Source organism: Nanorana parkeri, unplaced genomic scaffold, assembly GCF_000935625.1.
Source record: "Nanorana parkeri isolate BGI_ZX_2015 unplaced genomic scaffold, ASM93562v1 scaffold128, whole genome shotgun sequence".
NCBI lineage: Eukaryota > Metazoa > Chordata > Amphibia > Anura > Dicroglossidae > Nanorana > Nanorana parkeri.
The window spans coordinates 704,028-727,094 of record NW_017306396.1 but is presented as its reverse complement, the minus strand read 5'-3'; the positions used below and the strand labels follow the sequence as shown (position 1 = coordinate 727,094).

The 23,067-nt window shown below is 38.5% G+C and overlaps 1 protein-coding gene across 2 annotated transcripts in view; it reads right to left on the bottom strand.

Annotated features, from left to right (window-relative positions):
* The window catches only part of FRMD4A (FERM domain containing 4A), a 246,056-nt gene that overhangs the window by 13,806 nt on the left and 209,183 nt on the right, over window positions 1–23,067 (bottom strand). For both annotated transcript variants that reach the window (XM_018553740.1, XM_018553741.1), the window contains exons 12-19: window positions 22,896–22,972; window positions 18,801–18,939; window positions 15,693–15,834; window positions 6,654–6,787; window positions 4,240–4,362; window positions 1,059–1,287; window positions 727–783; window positions 40–277 (exon numbers count right to left, since the gene is read on the bottom strand). In XM_018553740.1, coding sequence (XP_018409242.1) covers window positions 40–277; window positions 727–783; window positions 1,059–1,287; window positions 4,240–4,362; window positions 6,654–6,787; window positions 15,693–15,834; window positions 18,801–18,939; window positions 22,896–22,972 — 1,139 coding nt within the window. The remainder of the gene's footprint in view (window positions 1–39; window positions 278–726; window positions 784–1,058; window positions 1,288–4,239; window positions 4,363–6,653; window positions 6,788–15,692; window positions 15,835–18,800; window positions 18,940–22,895; window positions 22,973–23,067) is intronic.

Here is a 23,067-nt window from a genome sequence, read left to right as displayed (position 1 = left end):
TACACAAGTGTAGTATTCTGTTACTAGACAAGTAGATACCTGGAATGGCTATGTGTTGACCGTTTCTTCAATTTTTCATACGGTTGATCTAAAGAAGATTCACTCCACATTTTGGGTTTTATTGGTGACTTGTCATAGTCATTTCGCTGGAAGTGCAACTGCCTCAGTCCATCCAATGATTGAGGCGGGTGAGGTCTGGCATGGGAGGGGGGCCTTGGTGGCAGGCCTTTATGAGGGGACTGCATAGGAGACAGGATGCTAGGCGCCTGTGAATCATCTGGTAATACAAAAAAAAAAAATAACAAAACGGAATTACAAATTAGAATATTATAAAACAGTTCACATTACGTTGGACTATAAACAGAAATATTAGTGCCAAATGTCATGAAAATCCAAAGGCTAAAAACACATACAATTGGGTGAAATAGTTAAAAAAAATTCTTAGAACCCAAAAAAGAAAAAAATATTTAAAATGCGTGATATCATTTTTTCTTTCTTTTTAATGTACAGTTACAACAGGAAGTAGATCTATCTACGGACTAATGATGATGGGGTCTTACTCTGCATATAGCCATGGCATAATTGAGCTTCGTTTTTAGGTGAAGAAGCAGTAAACCAAAATTAGATCAACTGGTCACAAAAAAAGTTTAGGGCACATAAGCTTAACATGTAAGACTGTGAGCGAAAAGCAAATGCTTAATCAAAATGTCATTGTACAATGCATACCATCTTCTAGTACCAGTGCATCCGAAAGTGAGCTGTCTTCACTGCCCAGGTTTGCTTCTGTGAATAAAGAAGCGCGAAGTGTAAGGACATGTACAGTTATACTGCATTTTACCTGCTACATACACAAGGTAGACTGGGAAAGGTACATTTGTATATTTCTACTATTTATACATGCCCATAAGCCTCGTGTCAAGGATTAATTATGTGTTCTGTAACCTAAGCATTACACTGATTATTTTTTATTTATGGTTATGAGTAAAAGCAAAACAAAACTCACTTTATTATAGAGCACTAGAAATAGAGAAACAAAACATATATCTCTGAGCACTCACCATCTATGATTAAAGATGCTCTCTGCGTAGGCTTTTTGCCAGACTTGATGCGGTGATCATTAATGGAGTTCTCAATTTCCTGTAGTTTCTTCAGAGCATTGAGGTATGAGGTTTTTCTCTGCTTCTTCAGCTTTTTACTTACATGAAGGTCACTGGCTAAGCGCCGAGCTGCCTCTGTAATCTGTGACTGAATGGCAAATTCTCTCTCGAGGCGTTCCAGCTCCTCTTCCTGGAAGAATATTCCAGATTTTAGTTAATGCGCAGCCCACATACAGTGAATTGACAACTGAACTAAGCTTACAACAAAACTGACTGAAGCCACTTTATTAGTGTAACAAGAGGAAAAGCAGTTTAACAACTTTGTTATTTGTAAAATCCCTGTGCCTTGTTAATTCATTTAGTGAAAGTACCACCCAGTAGCTGAGCTCTAAAGTATTCTTGGACTGTATGGATGATGATGATGCATCCCTCCAAATTTTGTTTAACCACAACTCTGTCATGACTTACTAATGGTTTCCTTCATCTCCTTACTGAAATAGGGCTAAAAGCTCTTTTAATTTCAGGTTATGTTCAAAGTGCTGAACACACAGATCTTCAATACCTTAAGCTGTTCTTTTACTCCTTAAACCCTTTATGAGCACAAATATAATAAGCTAGGGTAACAACAAGTAGTTTAATCATCATACATAAATCAGGCTCACCCTTACAGAACACTACAGCTAATAGATAAAGTCTAACAAAACCTATATTGCACACTGGTGGTTTGAGTTGCCTAGTGGAATCCTAACTTTTCAGACACCGAAGGTGAGAACTTTGAGCCTGATATCACAGCTCCAAACACTTACAGTGGCCATTATGATGGGCTACATTCCCACCAGCTGGATTTCTCTACGTCTATTTACTTTACATTACAAATAATATAGCTGGAGAAGGAACTCTATCTTTGTATATCTTTGTAAAGAAAGTCGGTTTTAGAATATAGATGAGGCAGCTGTATTCCCCATCATTTTCCATGTTTTATGTGCAAAGAAAGCACTGAAACAAATGCACCTCTTCAATAACTTCAATTTTTTCTTTATAAATAATAGGATTAGGAATAGGATTGTTTTGGAGTATGGATACTTGTCAGAATGTGCAACTCTTTAAAGTGCTGCATAAATTGCCGGCGCTATATAAATACCTGTAATAAATACATAACTGAAGACATCTGTGAGTGAACAGAGGGATCAAACCTAAAAGTAGTAATGCAGATTTGGACAATGCTTTAGGCTTTCCAATTAATATGCAGGTCATCTGTGCAGAGCCACAAGATTTCTTGTTAAAACCTCACTACATGTACGTAGTGTTATCAAGACATTAGACTTTGAACAGATAATTAGTTCATTCCAATTAGCTAATTGAATTTGTGAAAATTATTCATGTGTAATTTTTTCAAAATATCAGCACATTTTTACAATCTATAAGAGATAAACAATGCACTTTTAGATGTTAAACTTTTTAAATTGCTTCTACAATCAACAAAAAGTGTGTGAGAATGTTGATTAAACATGGCTGTCAGCACATTACTTGCACATATGACATGACTAAACCTGATTAATTGGTAGAAGATGCAGGAAACCAAACAATGTCAGAGATGTCTGGAGGCTCATAAGCCACCCTAGACAATGCACATTTGGCATATCCCTGTCCTAAGAGCTGCTTAAGCTGTTTTTACAGCCATGGTTCAGTGCTCTGACCAAGAGAGGGGTGGAGGAATGAGAGAGCAGTGCTTACTTAAATATGACAAACAAGCACAACTCCAAGCCATAGCATTAGTATGTTCTTAATCAGACATCTCTTTTATGTTTATTCAGCTTTGATTCTGTGATAACAAAAGCAAAGTCTAGAGCTTCTGTTCTGAATCAGAGTCAGTTATTGATCCAGCATTACTTCCCACTGACTCATCTCTCAGAACATGGAGGAAAATCTGACCTAGTGAAAGACATTTTTCTCCTTAAGATAACAGTGTCGCTGTATCTAGTAATATGAGACCCTCACAGCTGTGGTAGTGCATACCATAGCCTGGCACTGGGTGTCACAGATTTAATGTAAAACACACCCACGACATGGATAAATATACACTGTGCAAGACATTCCCAAGCTGCAGAAAGTCTCATCCTTTTATTGTTACATATACTTAAATCTTTAAATAAATTATGATTGTTATAGTGGCCTTCATCTATAATCTGAAATGAGCATTCAAAAATGATATCAATAAAAGAGTGCATAACATCACAGAACATTGTTAAATGGAAACATGTACTAAGAAAGGTACATGCTGCCGCGCTGTCATGCTGATCCAATACCCATTCTGAGAAACAGACAAAGAACATGTATATAGATCAGTTCTGACTACACTCTGACTATCTAATTCAATATTGTTCCAGATAAGTGACTCAGAAAGGCAGCCAGGCAGCCCTCATACTTTAATCATCTCTAAAATATATATATATATAATATACAGTATCTGGACTTCATACACCGAGTCAGTAAATACATTTTGACAAGTCTGGCTGTTATGTTTGTATATACATGTAAATATTTCCAAAAGTAAACAACACTTGACACTCTTATGTAGTGAGACAATGCAAAGAGTAACAATGACATGCTAATCCATGCAACTACACTTTAATTAACTGATGTGAAAAAAAATCAAGGGAGGAACTTTGATTGGTTGCTATAGTTATTTAATAAGCTCATGTGACCCTCTGTTAAATTTAGAAAAGTGTAGTAACCTGCCTTTCATAGTTCTCCCCAGTGATCAAAAATCTAATCTGACTACTCGCCCTGGGTACTTGCTAAATTATCTTACTAGGTCATTGTGCAAGTGTTAACCTTCTAGTGACAGGAGCACCATTTAACCCCTTCATGACTGAGGCCCTTTTTTAAATTTTTGCACCCATGTTATATTCCACATTTTAGGCCTGAAAATGACGTAAAACCCCCCAACATTATATATTTTCTGAATGCCAAGACCCTATAGAATAAAATGGTGGTAGTTGAAAATTTTTATAATTTCTCTAACACACATTACATGCCAGATTTTATTACCGTGTAAGTAAAATACAGCAGTTAAACTCAAAAGTTCCAGTATTTTGTATAATTCCGTCACAGCTGCACAGGCTTCATATAGCTCGCTCACCTCTCCTTTTCCAAGCAGTTTATCTTCATCCAATTTAAATGATGTTCCGATCCGCCTTCGAACAATAGGCGGCTCCTCTCCCGGATCTAATGGATATTCTCTTGGCAGTTTGCCTGTAAGTTCCTGCAAACACAATAACAAGCCTTTACTTAGTCAGCTATTTTGTCATACTACCATGCGGTTATTTAAAGTAATAAATAATGCTGACTGCCCTAGTTAAGCTTATTTAGCAAATGTTTTAAATAGTTCAAATTCTACATAGAAACAAAGTATTTTGTAAAACGTTATTTTTGCATATAAAACGGTACAAGAACTTATAGAGGGATCTATCTATACAGAGTTTGTGCATGTTCTCTCCTTTTGTGTGGGTTTTTACCAGGTGTCCTGCTGTCCTCCTACAATTGCCAGAACACATTGTAAGGTTAAATGGCCTACCTAAATTGGAGCTAAAATGTGAACGTGTTTACATAAGTATGGTATCAGAAGGGAGATTTCTTTTGCCATATCTGATCTTTTTAATAGGCCATTAAAGAAATATGTAGTGTGCCATTTCTGATCTTTCCTTTTGAAGTGGTAATTGCTTGGCTGTCATACTGATGCATTGGCGTGAGCCACTGACCTGGAACAAGAAGAGATACAGCCATGCTACCAGCATTTTAAGAAAAAGGGCAGCAATACCTCGCAAAAAATAAATTCTGCTCAGCCAGTTTTCTAATCCAGAAACTCCTGCCAGGTATTATATAAAGCCCTGACCATTTACTATTTAGGACTGCTGTTAAAGTAGTACAGCCTGATGAAGACTGTGATCGAACAGTAAAGAAACAGTAGCTTACGGATCAGGTCATTTCTATGATTTCTTATCCAACCAGCAATCTCTGTTTGTTAAATATACAAAACTGTGCTGCACCAGTGAAGCCTGACAGTACTCACAGTGCTACCGCTTCCTCTCCTAGTCAATATTCTAATATGCTGGGATTACAGGAGGCTAGTATAACAGTGAAGAGCACTCCAACATAAACTCCTAGGTTCTACCAAAAACAGCTTTCCCATTATTCATTTTAGATATCTAAAAATAAAGGTGTGCTGGAGATTAATATATTGATGTCAGTATTTTTCATACTACAAAAAAATCCCTAGGGAAAGACCTCTTCCTTTTTCCAGAAATATCTTCCTTATTAAAATATTTACCTGATGGAGCTGGCAAGGTTGGTGCATTACAATGTATTGTTTTAGTAGCATAGGAGAAGGACAGTAGTATATGCACAGACCGCACTATCCAGAGAATTCCAATACTTCAGACTTTATTGAAATTCACAGCAAATCCAGTATAACTGTGAATAAAAGTGTATAAAGCAGCAAATACCAGCACCGCAAACCGGTGCTGATATTTGCTGCTTTATACACTTTTATTCACTGTTATTCTGGATTTGCTGTGAATTTCAATAAAGTCTGAAGTATTGGAATTCTCTGGATAGTGCAGTCTGTTCGTATACTACTACATTCCAAGGTGGAGACGCACCTATTAGACCAGCACCTGGGGAGTCCTGATAGCGGCTAAGGAATTGGAGCGGTGAGATTTCCTTTGGCTCTACATAGAAGAAGGGCAGTTCACCACCTTATGTAAAGTTTGCATATTGTTTGCAGTTTCCATTTCCAGTTGTGCACATTCAAAAACTATTAGCAACAGAATATTGTAAAGTTTGACATAGCAGTCCTACTCAGTAAGCAAAATTATTATTTTTGTCATGGCTTTGTCACTCTTCATTGACTGCCTGTGTTCAGCTTTCCTCCTACAACTTAATCCTTGCTTCTAAAGACCTCCTCACAGGAAATTATTGTGATTCCTCGGATTCCTTGCAGGAAAAAAATGTGATTGCAAAAGATTTTCACAGTTTAGCAAACACTGAGCAATTAAGTACTGCCAATTCTACTGAGGATTTGCCACACCTCTGCTCTGGAACAGATTTCTACCGAGAATATAGTGAAAATGACAAGCTATCAGATTGCTAGCAAGGCTTGCCCAATCTGTTACCATCTCTGATTGGTCTCTATATATATAGGTACATTACTTTACAAGATCACTTAAATTGTTCATATTATGTGACTTTTTCTTCTTAAATATGGTTTTTTTTTTGGTTGCCCTGAGGTGCTCACCAAATACACAAGGAATACTGCACAATGTTTTCTAAAAGCTAGGTGTGAGGTATTCCTACCAGTCAAGAGATCTTATGTTTTGGCACTTTTATACTGTAAATAGATTCAGCAGCAGCATGCTGAATATGTAGGACAGTTGCTGGTGTGCGACATGTGAGTCATTTTTAAATTACATTTATTTACACATATTTTATGCCCAAATGCCTGAAATGTTCATATTCACACTGTCTAGAAAGCAGGAAGAAATGCCCTATCTTTACCGCTTCACGTAGACAAAGTTTCTTCAGCTCCTCTAGCCGCTGGCGTAGTGTCTCCTCCAGAGCTTCCTGCCTGGATTTCAGAGCAGCCAGCATGTCTTTCTTGGCAGACTGTGAGCTGTCCGACTCTTGGGAACCTGTCAACAAACAAACGATTACACTATAGCCAGCTGACAACAGCCTGTACATCTGGAGCCTCCATACAACAATTTCATTGAGAAACCTGCAGCCTTCCATATGTAACAGCATGTAACATAACATAGCTGACATGATCTTCATTACATGATTATATGCTCATTTCCAATTGATTAACACACAGCACCTGGTTACTTATCCATGACATGTTTAACACCAATTATTTACTACTAGGATTCAAAACCAGTCAGTTATGAAAATTAAGGACAGAGAAATTATGTTATATGGATCACACCCTAACAGAGTTATTCAGAAAAAGGTGAAGAGTTTGGAGAAGTGAGCAATCTAGGACAAAATAGCTGATTTGGAAAAATTCTCCAATTCAGTTCACTTTCCAAATCAGCTATGTTGTCCTAGATTATTCACTTCTCCTGCCTTCTCCAAACTCTTCACTCTTTTGTGAATAACCCTGCAAATGTCACTTTCTTTTTGGGCCATTCAAGTACGATTTGGTAATTACAATGCCCCATATTATAGTTCAGGCTTTCTCAACCAGGGTTCTATGGAATCGTAGGGTTCCTTGAGAAATGAGTAATTTCTGCCTCTGAGATAATTTTCACAGTCTAAATTTTTTTCCCCCTGAACATTATTTGTTTCATTTTATTATTATTTCTAAAAACAATGTTGCTATTTCAAAAAACCCTGGGTGTCAAATACATATTCTGCGTGGTACATCGGAGGTACCGAGCAGAATAGAAAAGAAGTTAAAAGAAGGAGAAAAAAAAAAAATAAAACCGTTGCCAAATTATTTTAAGAAAGAAAACAAATAGGAAATAAAAAAAAAGAAAATAAAAATATTTAAAAAAAGAAAAATAGTTTAAAAAACAACAACAATTGGGCGGAGCAGTGACAGCTGGATCACGGCTGGCTCCGCCAAGCTGTCATTTGTGGGGCGAACGGCCGGCCTTCGGCAGGCCTTTCGCCCCCCCCTTCGGCTGTCACTTTGGCTTAGTCGAGCCGAAGCATATGCCTTCGGCGCGGCTGAGCTGCTCGGCCGCCTTCGGCTGCTGTACGGGCTATTGTGAAGGAGGCGGACAAAGCAGGGAGTTAAATGTAGAAAAGAGTTAATGGGGACTGGATGAAAGGGAGTGTGATGAAATAGGTCTGTTTGGTTTTGTGGAGGCAAGTAATGTATTTTTGGAGGACGGATTTATATAGGGTGAAGTCTAGCAGGGATTTGGATTTACACCATAGTCGCTCAAGAGCACGACTATGTCTTCTAAGTCTTTTAGTGTCATCTGTCTGCCAAGGCTGTAGTGGACGGGGCCTGATTCTGTGAGTGGTGACTGGGGCAAGTGTATCCATACAGGAGGAGAGTGAGCTATTGTAGAGAGAAGTGGCAAGGTCAAGGCAGGAAAGGGGATGTTGTCATAAAGGTGGTCTGAGGCAGAGTAAAGAAGAGAAGGGTTAAAGTGGCAAAGGTTTCTATAAAATCAGGATAAAACAATCTCAGCATGCACATATTTCTTGTTTGTGTAAATGCAGCTTAAAAAACCATTACACGCTTCCAGATGCATGTTTAAAGCATTGCACATTACTAGTTTGTAAAATGCAAGATATATATGGGAGTGTGCGTGCGTGTGTGTGTGTATCCTGATGGGATATTGTAACCCTCTAACATGCAGATTTCAGTTTTGTGGCCATAAGACTCTAGTTGCATCAAATCTGGTTGCTGTGGGTAAATATGCTTTGCACAGTCATTACACTGCCTTATTAAAGAAGTCTGTATATGTTATGAAACATGTTGAAATGATCAAACAAAAATATAGAGCACCAGCTGTGTGCATCTCTTCACAGCAGGCCTTTACATGTCCATCAATATGGATACCGGCCTTCAGAGTAACCACACTAAAGCATTAGATGAATATAACACTTTTTCTACTGAAATGGTATACTGAAAGGTCATGACAAAGTGCCCATGCTTACTTCATATTAACTGAACTGGGATCATGTTGTAATGTGCAAAAGCCACAGGCAATAGGAGCAGCCCGTTCACTTTCATTACTCCTGCCCACGCCTGTTTTATTACAATTAGAAACCCCTATCACTTTATCTGATCACGTCTATCTGTTTATTAAGGTGCTCATACACCTTACAATTTATCTGCAGATTTTCTGTGGTCAGATGGAAAAAGTGCAACAGATTGGCCCAGGTGGAGATTATTCCATCCACACAGTTAAGTGTAGATGGCGGAATCTGTTGCACCTTTTCTATCTGACCACAGAAAATCTGCAGATAATTGTAAGGTGTGTGGGCTGCTTTATACAGACAAAAACATGAGCCACTATGGAGGGCAAGTGAGAGGCTTTAATGATTTAAGGATCGTTGTTGATATGTCAATATAATCTAATTTTCATAATATACAGTATTTTAAAATTACTACATATATTATGGACGGGAAAATATCTACACATTCATCCTGAGACCAATTTCCTAGTTTAAAAATCTATGGTCAGAATGCCTATATGTTAGACATGTGCGCTGGACAAAAACTTGTTTAGTTTTCATTCGGATTTTTCGTTATTTAATTTTTTCTGGATCCGAAAGTCAATTTGTTTTGGGATTCGACGAAATCCGAATTTTCGTTAGAAGTAGTAGTATTCGTTGCAGACGAACATTCTTGTTCATTATGAAAATTCATACATACTACCGCTAACGAAAATTCTGATTTTTTTTCTTACAGTTCATGCTTAACACAATAAAAGTTCATTCGGGAAAGAAATTCGGATGCATCTGAAATTTTTGTTATCGGAAATTCCTATTAGTTTTCATTCGTTACATTCTGTAATTCGGGTGCATTTGAATGTACGAATTTCCGAAAATTTGCCCGAATAACTAATCTTTCTGAAACAAATCAAACATGTCTACTATATGTAGAGACACCAAGATTTGCTACGTCCACATATACTGATCTATTCCTTTAACTGGACATCTCTTGCTACCCTCATAGAATCAATCTTCTATATAGCTGAAGTACAATAGTACTACACAACATTGGAGATTCACCACACATTTGAAACTTTTGGTAAAAGCTCCTTACATTAAAGGAATGTGAACATGTTTCCTGCACAACTGCACAACACAGTGTTGGTTCTCACTGGTACACAACCTTCTAGATCACCTGGTCTTCTGCCAAGCCATCCAGACATCTGTTAAATCCACACCACCGTATCATTGCTAACAGATAGCCAAGTGCTACAACTACAGCTGGTGCCAGAATGAGCTATTTATTGCTTAGTAATCTATCACCAGTGGAGGTTTGGACAAACTGAGTGGAGACATTGCACTGTAGAGATTATCTTCACAAGATGAAGAAAGCAAGAACAGTGAGTCTATTTCATCAGTTTACATTGATTGTGATGCTTTGCAGGGAACTTTCATAACTGCCCCTTCATCACCTCAAAAGGATGACAAAAAAGTCCCAACAGTCATAACAGGATAGAGTAATTAAAGAATACACATAAAATTCAGCAGCATGTTATCTCCATGGTAAAATGATAGCATATCTGAATACATTCCAAAAAGGTCAAACATAGACAGTAAATGGCATAGATCTGGGAAAGACAATGGTAAGTAGGAAAAATAAAGCTGGACAGAGTTATTCTTTATATGTCTGATACTTTTAAGTACACACATGGGCTTCAAACCTGGGGCTCACACATACATTGGCTTCAAACCTGGGGACCTTAAATATGCAGGCTTCAAACCTGGGGCCTTCACTTGTATAAAGTATCTTAACGCTTCTTGTTCTAATATACTTTTTTATTTTATTTCAGTGTACTAAAAACACTATCAGATTATGACTGAAATGTATTGAACTTCATGAATTCTACACAGAAGTCATCTATAAAGTATATTAATGACCATTTTAAATGATGTATATGGAATGTGTTGCATACAATTTTACATACTGTTATGGCTGTTGAGAGACCCAATTGTTCTAGATGCCTTGAATGGAAATCCTCACTGAAAGCTTAGAAAATTCAAATGTTAATAAGAGTAAGCATTTACATAGAAGTGGATCTTCCAGCCCCTTAACGTAAGCTCAAAGATCCACAGATCTAGAATGCCATAAACCAGTCCAACATTCTGCAGAACTTTTGTTTATGTCTGTCAGTCAATAGACAGGTTCTACCACCTAATCTTCCTCAGATCTGCTCAAAATACCAGGGAACAACAACACTTCATTATTAAGTAGCGCTCATATGTTTTGACTGTTGTGTTGATCTTTTGCACATGAAACAGGGTTTAAAAGCAAAACAAAGCAATGATTTAAAAGAATCTTGTGGTGAATTGATGCTCTATTATCATGAGAGAACAATAGTTTATTTCACAGGACACACGGGAATCAAAACATCTGCTTTAACCCTGGGCAAAATACCTTCAGAGAATAAAAATAATCACTATATAAATAAGGAAACCAGTTGCCTACGCTTCAACACAGTGCTTGCAGTTATGTCAACCTTTTCCATAGATATGTTCTAAATAAAAAAGTCACACTGCAGGTGTGGAATTATTAATGCATTAGCAATGCCTTGCACAACAACCCAAGCTGAAAAAATAAGAAAGCAGCAGACATGATCCAATATTCCGAACAACAAATAGGATATCCTAATAGACCAGAGCAGACAATGGACTCTCTCATGCACAGGACCCTTGGGAACTCATCACAGGATACACACGCGCTCACATCCGTCTTGATGAGCAATTCCCACTGACAGAGATACACTCTATCCATTTCCAATGAAAAGCATTAAAGTAAAGAGATTCATAATATTCTCTAGAGACTTTTACTGCTTTCTGTTCAAGACTCTAATGACATAAGGATATACAGTAATTCAACACAGACATATACTTTTCCTGACGTATTATACAAAGTATGACATTACTGACTATATATATTGCTTTTTAAGGAGCAAAATTTATGCATTTTGCTGTATGCAAATTCAATACTAGAAGAAATCCCATTCTTTCACATGTAGTTGGTTCACATCCATGTTCTGCAACACAAGTGGAAAAGCGTGAATCCAACCATAAAAGTTTCTACAGTCGTTACAGCCACACTTTCGGGGATAGCTTTTGATAAAACACCAACAGACATGCATGTGTTTGGTTGGTGAAATGAAACTGCTAGAAACTAGAGGTGCACCGAAATGGAATTTTCTGACCGAAACTAGAAAAATTGTTAGGCCGAAATCAAAAATTATTCTTTTTTCTAACCTTTTTAAAAATGTTTTTACATATTTTATTTTTCACCGCAATTTTCGGCCGAAAGATGGTACTTTTGGCATTTTGCCCAAAGTACCATTTTCGGCTAATATGTTTCGGTGGCCGACATTTCAGCACATCCCTACTAGAAATCCATGGGAAGAACATGCACCTTGGCCAGACTCAGAACCCCTGTGGTTCATAATTGATATATGGTGCTTTTAACTTTTATAAATGTCAAGTATCTTAGGGGTCTATTCACGAAGCTGCCGAAGGATCTAGCCGTAGCTGCGGCCGATCCTTCGGCTAGCTTTGACACCAGGACCCCTTTGGTTCAGTAGAACTGAAGGGGTGCTGTACTAGTGAGTAGCCTGCCCGATGTTCGGCTCAGCCGATCCAGATGTTGGATCGGCAGACTCGAACTCCTTCTGCACTTCCGGTCGGCCGAACATGCTGAGCAGGTTCGGCCGACCCGAAGCCATGTGAAGCAAGCCGATGTACGGCTGAAATCAGCCGTACCAGCCTGAAGTGAATAGCCGAACAGTGTTCGGCTCACTTCAGGTCGGTCATTCACTCGGCTACCTACGGCAGCTTAATGAATAGACCCCTTAGAGTTAAAGATTTACATTGTACTAACTTCAAGTGGTATTGCACAAAAACCTCAGCATGTGCAGAGGTACATAAGATACACCTCAATCAAAAACTCTACATTTTCTTGTATCAAGAAGGAATTCGGTGAACTGGATCTGAGCAACTGTACAGTTTGACTATATTCCAGAGCTGTAGCTAGCTCCTTTTGCACTCGAGGCAAGACCCAAAAAAGTGCCCCCCCCCCAAACAGGCATGTGATGTCACTCAGCGCTGCGCACGCGCCGCGTCATGTAATGTCATGCGCCCCGCCTCCAGGATGTGTTTTTTTTTATTATAATTTTTTTTTAATAATAATTTTGACTTGTCATAAGAGTAACATGGGCAGTACCATTGCTGACTTCATTCTGAACATGCTCTACACTTGGCTGATATGCCAACTCACTGAATTCAGTACTTTCTGAGTTATAGGGCCACCACAAGTATGCAGATCAGGAAAGAAATAGAATAGTCAAAAGGTTCTTATCTGTATAATTTCTTCAGGCCGGTTGTTTAAAAGTAATAAAACAAGAGGGTCAAGCTTGACAACAAGGCAACTAGTTTTATGACAGGAGAGCTCAGCAATGGCAGACTTCATGTTTTACTCATGACAGGTTCCCTTTAAAATCATTTAATTGTAAGTAAAAAGATTGTACCCAGTGATAATATAACACAAGGAATGTAGTGTGTAGCTTGTTCACAATAACTAGCTAAATGATACGTTTACAAGAATTGACTTGAATCATGTTATAATTATTATGTTGCTAAGGCATTTGACTGTAAATTGGATACGTCACACGCTGGTTACGCTTTAGATTAGGGTTGGAAGGGAAACATCTGTGTGTCAAACACAAATGGTCGGGGCTGAAAGATATATGCACAAATCATGTGTAACTCACAATTCCTATTTATACAATTGCAGCACAGATTTCAGCTGGGTGGCAGGGAAAATATGTCGCTGTAATGCCTTTATAACAATGGGTGGAAATGTCTCGCTTGGCAGATAAATAGCAATGAACTTTCAAATGAAAACAGCCCACACGCCTTTGTTTACTATAAAAAGCGTTCCGATCCAGGAAAAGGCACGTGAATGATAAAAATGGCGGACGTGGCACTGGACTGAGTGATAAGAGCTTCCTAAAGTGCACAGAAGTGCTGGTCACCAACTGTTTTCAGACTAGAGCAGAACAAAACAAACCCGGCTTTGCTCCACTAGCATTTTCTGTTTTAAGACCCAGTCACTGTTAGTTTTATTTTACTGGCTCCTGAGGCTGAACCATTGATCACAATAGCAGCTTTATGTCTGAAATAGTCATCAGATTCTGAGATAAATCACAGCTATCTCCTCATGAAAATAATATATATTTATGACCAATCAAATGTAAATTGTATAATTTCACTCGCCTACTGAAATCCAGTGGTTTGCTATGTGTAACACAGATATTGAAAATTCCTACAGTTATTTTTGTTAGTAAACGGCCATTCCGAATACATTTCATGCATAAACAGGGAACCCAAAACAACCAAAAACAAAGCAGCTTTCATGTTTGCATTAGTGAAAAATGAAAACATCTATTTGGATGTTATGAGCAACATGGATGGTCTTTAAAGAGAACCAGCCACCAATGGATATCTGTTATGATCCAAATCAGGGGTAGGCAAACTTCAGCTGACACTACAATCCCAGCATGCATCTGCCTGCAGGAGTCAGGCCTGTGGCCGTCAAAGTCTTTTAATGTCTTTCAGCTTTTATAGTTTCAACACAGACAGAGGGCCAAAGTTTGCCTATCTCTGATCTAAATATTCACTCTTAAAGAGAATAACTCTCTAATTTCTCTTAAAATGGTCACTTTCTAGAGTTTAAGTAGCTTACTTGCCAAATGTGGTGACAGGGTCTCTTTAAACAGTTATAATATTGCAGCCTTACTCGTCAATGATTACTTTTTTTATTTACTTTCTCCCTGACAGAGCATGAGTGTCGGGTGGTAAGGCTGTCCTAACTCTTGCTAGAGCCTAGTGCTGACAACAGTCACTGAAAAAACTGTCAAGTAACAAATAGTGCTAGGATTACATTTGAGAAAACTAAAGACTTTAAATGACAGTTTTACCTCCTATAGCAGACAAGATATTTATCTGTCCTGAGCTCAGGCAGTGAGAGGTCAGCACCATTAGTGTACACATTTCCTCATAGCACCTCTCTGGTGATCATGAGCACTGTCATGCACACTAAGAATGACAGTAATTTCAGAAAGAACCAGTTCTGGCAGCACAAAAATAGGTCTATAAGTCAGTCAAATTACACTCTATGAGCTCCTGCTTTTTGCTGCAACTCAATCCACAAACAATTCTTTGACTTTTTTAATATTGTGCTTTAAGGACCTCCTGTATCACTCAGAAACTGGCAGATGAAGACCAAACACAAATCAGACCAGTACAACAAGCATGGGCTGAGGTATTTAAATCCCTGCAGGGAGCCGTGAGTGACAGTCACGGCTCTCTGCAGTGATAGATCGAGAAGTGAGCAAGCGAAGGTATGTGTTCGCTCACTTCCCGATCTACTGAGCCGACCTGTGACAGTTTCATTGTCACAGGTCGGCTCAGATTAGGAGGCTGAGTGAAAATCACTCGCCTCATAATTCTCCTTTAAGCAATGTCAGATCGTGTATTACAATCCTTAAAGGTCCACTTTAAAACTTAGAACAGGAGGGGGGGCGTGGCCGACTGGCGTACGAGATGGCGGCTTAAACCCGAAGCTCCGTGCACCTACAGGCCTTTTAGAACAGGCAGCATACAATAAATAAAATCTAGGCATCAAAAAGTTCTCAACACACATGAAAAAATGAATTCAACATCCTTAAAGAGGCTTGAATTGCAAATCTTTTGAATACAGCTTTAAATGTAGTGACATTTGGGTTAAAACAGTAATATAGCTCTCTAGAAGACCCGATGGTAAACCACCCAGATCCTGGACAGTGCTCCTAGCAACTTCTAAGAAAATCATTTGCGTCTTACCTGATGATAACAGGCTACCACTGCTTCCACTGATGATTTTCCCTTTGCTTCCCATATTGGCAAGTTTCGAAGTCTTTAAAGTTCCCGTCTCGGTTAAGTCTATGGCGATCTCACTCAAGCTCCTGGCAGCATGTATTTTAGACTGTTGGTTGGGAAAATAGAGACTACTGATTAACAATAGTGTTTAAACATATAATAAGACAAAATATTTAGCATAATCTGCATGGAGTTTTCTCTTATCCAAGTTAGCATGAGTTTCCCCCCACTATCTACAAACTGGCTGATAGAATAATTGGCTTTGAACCAGAGTGTATGTCTAATAATCAATATTTTTTATTTCATGTGGAAGTGTCTTGAGGATAACTTGGAATACAGGCACAGTGAGAATTTTTGGACCTGGATCCCACCTGCCCACCTCTTCACTGCCCCCCAACTAATCCCACCATTTCCGGGATGCTGTAAAAACAAATGATCTTATTAACAGGCATGATTATTTGCCATCACTTCTCTAGCACAAGGACCAGTTCCTCTTCTTCTAACCTTATCACTTTGCCTAACATTTAAAAAAAAGCCCTTAACCACTGTCCAGCTTGTAACCTTGACTATTATCCAAACAGTACTAATATTCTTCACTCTTCTAGGCAGAAGACTAAGGCCCTGTTCACACCATACGTTTTGTCGCTCGTTCAACGCTCTATGAGCGCTCTACAAAACGTACAAACATGAAAATCCCATTGTTTTCTATGGGTATGGTTCACACCTTTCCGTATTTCTGCCCGTCTGAACGCGCTACAAAACGGCCTACGCCCAAAGAAGTACATGTACTTCTTTGGGGCGTTTTGGTCGCGCGTTTCCATTGGGATACAGCCAAGTAGCCCTCGGAAACGCGCGTTTGTCGCGCATTTTGTTTACCGCGAATCGCAGTCAAAATGTGCGACACGAAACGCGCGACAAACGCGCATATTCAATACGCCAAGGTGTGAACCCAGCCTTATAGATGTGGGCCTACTTTCAGGGATATATTCCATAAGTGTTTCTGCTCATCATTATCATCCCCAAAGGAGTAGCATGTGATGGCAGCACAGGCCCAGAAGTGTGTTGCTCAGCATTTAAAGGCTTGCAATTATAGGGCCTTTGGTGACCTCATAAAAGTAGATCTATCATGAAAAGTTTTACATGGATAGATAGGGCACAATGTCAACATTGCCAAATTCCATTTATTTTATTTGAGAAAAAAGTACTCCCTGTCTGCCAGGTAAAAAGCCTGCTGCTCTGACGTTTAGCATGTTACTTACACTACATCTTAGAAATAGATGACATAGCTTGTACTTTATATTACACAGTCCTTTTCATCAAATAGAAGGATCAACAGCAAACCAGAGCTGGCTTATGAAATGGACAAATATGGCTGCCTCCATGTACATATCAATGACAAACTATGCAAGGGAACAAGGTTTGCATATCCAAAAACGTTTCAGAGGACTATAGGTCCTCTCTAAAGCATGGTTATATAAGTGTGGTAGGTGTTTAAGACTATTAGGGGGCAGGGACTGATATAAATTGACATATGTTTTTTTTTTTTTTAAATGGTGTGTAATGGGAGAGGTATAGACATAAGAAAAATAAATATATATAGAGAGAACATGCTTACATTTATGGTATTTGTTTCAGCAGTTGTGAGGAAAGCTTTGCTGTTTATAATATGAATATGAAAAATGGATCTTATCTATTATGTCTCTAGGTAAAATCAAGGTAGTCAGTTATGGAAAAATGTAGGGAGGAACAGTGGTATGTAAAAACATTTACCATACTGAAGAAAATGAAGAAATGTACAGTATGGGTTCATGAACCGACATGCTAAATGAAACATGAGGAAGTACAGTAACCATGAGAATGTAGCCCTGCCACACAATGTCATGAGTTGTACACCCATATGCTATCAGTTTGATTGATAGCACGAAGATGGATCTGTCACATATTTCGAGTGACTCTTTTCTTCCCATACACCTCTTTCAAACTAATGCCTGTAAGCAGAATTTGAAACTTTGATGACGTTTCTGGTCAAAGGCCTGCCTTCAAAGTACAGGCCAACTATGAAAGATATCAATCAATGAGATACTGCATACATTTTGGAATCCAAAGCAGACCTTGCTGCGAATATGCACTTTATTGTATACAGAAACTAAACACATGCTATGTAAGGTCAGTTACTTGTGGCTTTGTTGTACAAAAGTGAAAGAAGTATGTGGAAAAGCTCAGTGTTTAACTTACAATGTTTTACTCCAATGAAAAAGTAGTGCTTGGCTTCTTTCTACATAAAGATTTATTTTATGCTTTGCACCATAAAAAAAAACCATGTTTTCAAGCTTACTAGCTTATGTAAACAGCTAAAGCACCAATTTATTTACAGGAAAATAGTAAGTATTTCAGCTCAATCTATGAGCTATGGGGTTCGAACATGATTTTCAGACCTGCACTGTACTCAAAAACATTTTTAAACAGAATATTTAAGGTTTGAAGTGATTCATTTCTTGAGGTTACCATTCCTGTAATAGCAAGGTGAGGCCAGTTTTTTGACATTCTCTGAAGTTAACATGTCACTGATTTACGTGGCAGCTTGACATAACCGAGATTTTTGGTTTGACTGTCATTGTTTAGATATAGTGTTCATATTGGTTATATGTACTGATGGCATTGTTTAAATACTAATATATTGTTTATTATCTCTGTTGCATTACAATCAGGCATCCAATTTGTTAACAGCTAAGCTATTGTGAATAATCCTGTTTATTGACACTCTGCTTCGGGTTGATACTGAAAAAGAGACACATGCATACAGACATGTTAAAGCAGGCAAGCTTAAATATGGAAAAATAAGGAAGAAATGTCAATAAATACAGTTCTCCTTGGTGCAGGACATAGTAGGAAACAGCCAAAGTGGACATTAATGCAATAGACTGATATTGACTGACTGCAAATGGGAACTTATATCTCTCAGTTGTCATATGCTTGACCTTTTTATTATTGTCTAATGATATAGTGGCTCCTAAGCAGCATCTACAGGAAACATAATTAGCCGGAATATAAACCATTTAATTAATGCCTTACCTTGCTTTGTTTCCTATCCAGATAGAACTGGTGTTGGCTAATGGCCATAGCCCAAATGGACTTTATGAGAGCGGGACACGCGTACCACGTGTGCACAGCAATCGCTCCATGACCAAATGTCCTCCTGGTAACAGATGCCCTGTATGCAGAGAAATGAGCTGTGATTTCCTCTGGACACATAACAATGACATGAGGGCAGGAAGTATAAATCAGTTTACAACTGTGCTGAGCAGAAATGGCTTACATCCTGCCATGGCCGCAGCAGGCAGATAATCTAATTGGTCACTGGTTAACCTATATTTGTTAATATGAAACTGGGAGCAGCAAACTCAGCGGATCTCCATCACACTGTACTGATCAGAGAGAAAAAAAGGGATATATACCAAATATTCCTCTAGTTTTGCAGCGGGGATTAACAGTGCAGTGTGCAAAAACACTGATTATGTATAAAGATGACACACAACCCGTAACAACCAATTTACTACAGTCAGTCTAGTGAAATATGTTTTCTAAAGCTTACTGAACATTATACGTTACCCCCCACTCTGTTAAATAGCCCCTGCTGCACTAAACACCAGCAAATGGCTGTGTGCCTTTTATTGTTTACACAGTCATATCATACTTCACATGGTTTGCTCATTGTGATAACACTGGGTGTCAGAACACATGATCTGTGTTGTGTCTATCAGCTGGTCTAAAATGTTTCAGTTCTGTCTTATGCCTGGCAGCCTCAATCTGTAACTATAAACCATAAAATGATGTCAGCCTTCGGGATATCACGCTGAGATTTGTAGTTCCACAACAGCTGGAAGGCCACAGGTTGTCCACACCTGATCTAGATTGTAAACTCTCACAATCAGGGTCCTCCTAACCATCTTGTCTTGAATTATATTGTAACTGTACTGTCTCCCTTTTATAATGTAAAACACTGTGCAAACTGTTGGCACTTTATAAATCCTGAATAATAATAATAATAAAATAGTAACCTTCGAAAATTGTGTTATTCACAGACCTTGCTACAAGAATGCTGTGTGATACAACACGTGTACGCTACACATATATACGGAACACATTTCCCTATACTGTATACACATTCCTGTCATGTGCAGTTATTAGTCAATTATTATAAGTGTTCTAGTCAAATGAGAAAACTCATTAGCCGTATAACTGACATACCATGGAGATCATCATACCATTAGGAATCCTATTTTTAAATATGGAACCTGTTATTTTAGATGGTATAGAGATGTGACAAAAGTTTTCCTTTTCAGCTGAGAAGGAATGAGATTCATGAAAGCATAGGAGTGAAATAAATCCAGGTGCAGGGCTTGTTTGGAAAGAAAATAAAGGCGTTCTGAAACTGAATACTATGCAGCCCTCTAGTTTTTGAATGTGTGGGACTCGGCGTGATTTGGGATTACTAGAACTACTGGCAGAAGTCAGCTGAACAGGTTTCTGCAACTTGTAGGCACTGTCAGATCAAGGCTTCTTAGTATCCTTTGTACAGTGATGACAAGGAGAGCCCCTGTTTAGCCCCACCTAATGGAACAATAAAACACCTTTACAGCTCCTTGTTTACCCGATTCACACTCAAACAATGCTTTAGCCACTTACATTAAACTGTAAAAGTGCTAAAGCATGCATAGCTTGTGTGCTGAGCCTTACTGGGAAAGAAGTAACCTATACATGTCCATAAAATCGAGTCTGAATAGAGGTACGTCTTGTTTCAGTTCTGTCTTATGCCTGGCAGCCTCAATCTGTAACTATAAACCATAAAATGATGTCAGCCTTCGGGATATCACGCTGAGATTTGTAGTTCCACAACAGCTGGAAGGCCACAGGTTGTCCACACCTGATCTAGATTGTAAACTCTCACAATCAGGGTCCTCCTAACCATCTTGTCTTGAATTATATTGTAACTGTACTGTCTCCCTTTTATAATGTAAAACACTGTGCAAACTGTTGGCACTTTATAAATCCTGAATAATAATAATAATAAAATAGTAACCTTCGAAAATTGTGTTATTCACAGACCTTGCTACAAGAATGCTGTGTGATACAACACGTGTACGCTACACATATATACGGAACACATTTCCCTATACTGTATACACATTCCTGTCATGTGCAGTTATTAGTCAATTATTATAAGTGTTCTAGTCAAATGAGAAAACTCATTAGCCGTATAACTGACATACCATGGAGATCATCATACCATTAGGAATCCTATTTTTAAATATGGAACCTGTTATTTTAGATGGTATAGAGATGTGACAAAAGTTTTCCTTTTCAGCTGAGAAGGAATGAGATTCATGAAAGCATAGGAGTGAAATAAATCCAGGTGCAGGGCTTGTTTGGAAAGAAAATAAAGGCGTTCTGAAACTGAATACTATGCAGCCCTCTAGTTTTTGAATGTGTGGGACTCGGCGTGATTTGGGATTACTAGAACTACTGGCAGAAGTCAGCTGAACAGGTTTCTGCAACTTGTAGGCACTGTCAGATCAAGGCTTCTTAGTATCCTTTGTACAGTGATGACAAGGAGAGCCCCTGTTTAGCCCCACCTAATGGAACAATAAAACACCTTTACAGCTCCTTGTTTACCCGATTCACACTCAAACAATGCTTTAGCCACTTACATTAAACTGTAAAAGTGCTAAAGCATGCATAGCTTGTGTGCTGAGCCTTACTGGGAAAGAAGTAACCTATACATGTCCATAAAATCGAGTCTGAATAGAGGTACGTCTACAATGCACATACCCAGATTCAACACTTTTATGAATACATAATCTAAAACACAGCTTTTGCCAATGGTCTCTGAGATTTACGAATCTGTAATAAGCAAGCATTGCACAAGCATAGAACTGATTAAGGCGGCATTTGTGTGCAGAAACACGCAGGTCACCACTAGGGTACATAGAAGACAATTGTTTTCCATGGGCACCGTTCACACCCCGATTAGGGTGTGATGTGTGGTGTGCTGCGGGAAAATGCAAACATGTGCACTGGATGGCACCGCAGGTCACTGTACACTTTGTATTATTATTATTATTATTATACAGGATTTATATAGCACCAACAGTTTACACAACGCTTTACAATAAGACATTACAATTACAATACAATTCAAGACAAGATGCTAAGGAGGGCTCTGCCCATGAGGGCTTACAATCACTCTAAAGTTTAAAAAACAAGGAAACAGTGTGACATGCTGAAACAAGGCTAGGTGTGAACCTAGCCTTATGAAAAGTGGAAATCACTAATCGGATTTAATCTTTAATTCTCTAACCTGTACTACAAAATGATACAAGACATCTGATATGGAAACTGCTTCACCTTCTTTGTTCCAGTTTTTATAATTTAACATTTCATGTTATTATTATTATTATTATAATACAGGATTTATATAGCAGCAACAGTTGCACAGTGCTTTACAAAGTATACAGGAAGACAGTACGGTTACTATAAAAGAGGGTTGGGAGGGTAATGTCCAAAGATTACATACAGACACAGCACAGTATACAAGATCATATACTAGAATATCCAGAATGCAAGTCAGTGATGTGCAGCAACATAGGTAATGATGAGATTATCCTGATCAGAACAATGATTCCCGGTTGCTATTGGTTACTGCATTATTATGCTCACTCTATGTCTATAATGCTTCACACATTACAATAAACCAGAGTGACTCTTGTGCTATAAAATCTGTGTTTGTTTGTCAATGCAAAGTCTGTGTTTAGTTATCAACAGTTTAATATAATAGGGAGGTGTTGGGATGAGCTTTGCAGAATATGAATTAACTTTTACTGAAGGTGTGTGCGAGGACAGAGGTTATACTGCTTGGCTGATCGAGTCCAAAGGATAAGAATGCTTCCACAACTACTGCTCAGTCACGCCACTTTGTTTGCCATACTAAACTATGTCAATGGAAATGCCTTCCTGCTACAAACATATTAGAATCTGCCACCCAGATTTATTATAAAATGCATAAATGAGAAGAACTTAGAAATAGGTGTCACTCATCAGGCTGCATTCACTAAAATAAACCTTCAGCCCTTCAAAAAGAAAAGATAGTACAGGAGACATGGCACTTACCTGCGAGGATCATGAACTTCCACTGAGAACTTCTTTTCTCTGAAGTAAAGATTTTCCAGCTGTCTCCACTGAAAGATCTAGACAAGAGCACAACAGGGATCAGCTTCCATCTCCACAATCAATGTTCTAACAACTATCCCAACAGATCCTTCAATATTCCTCAGAGTAGCTG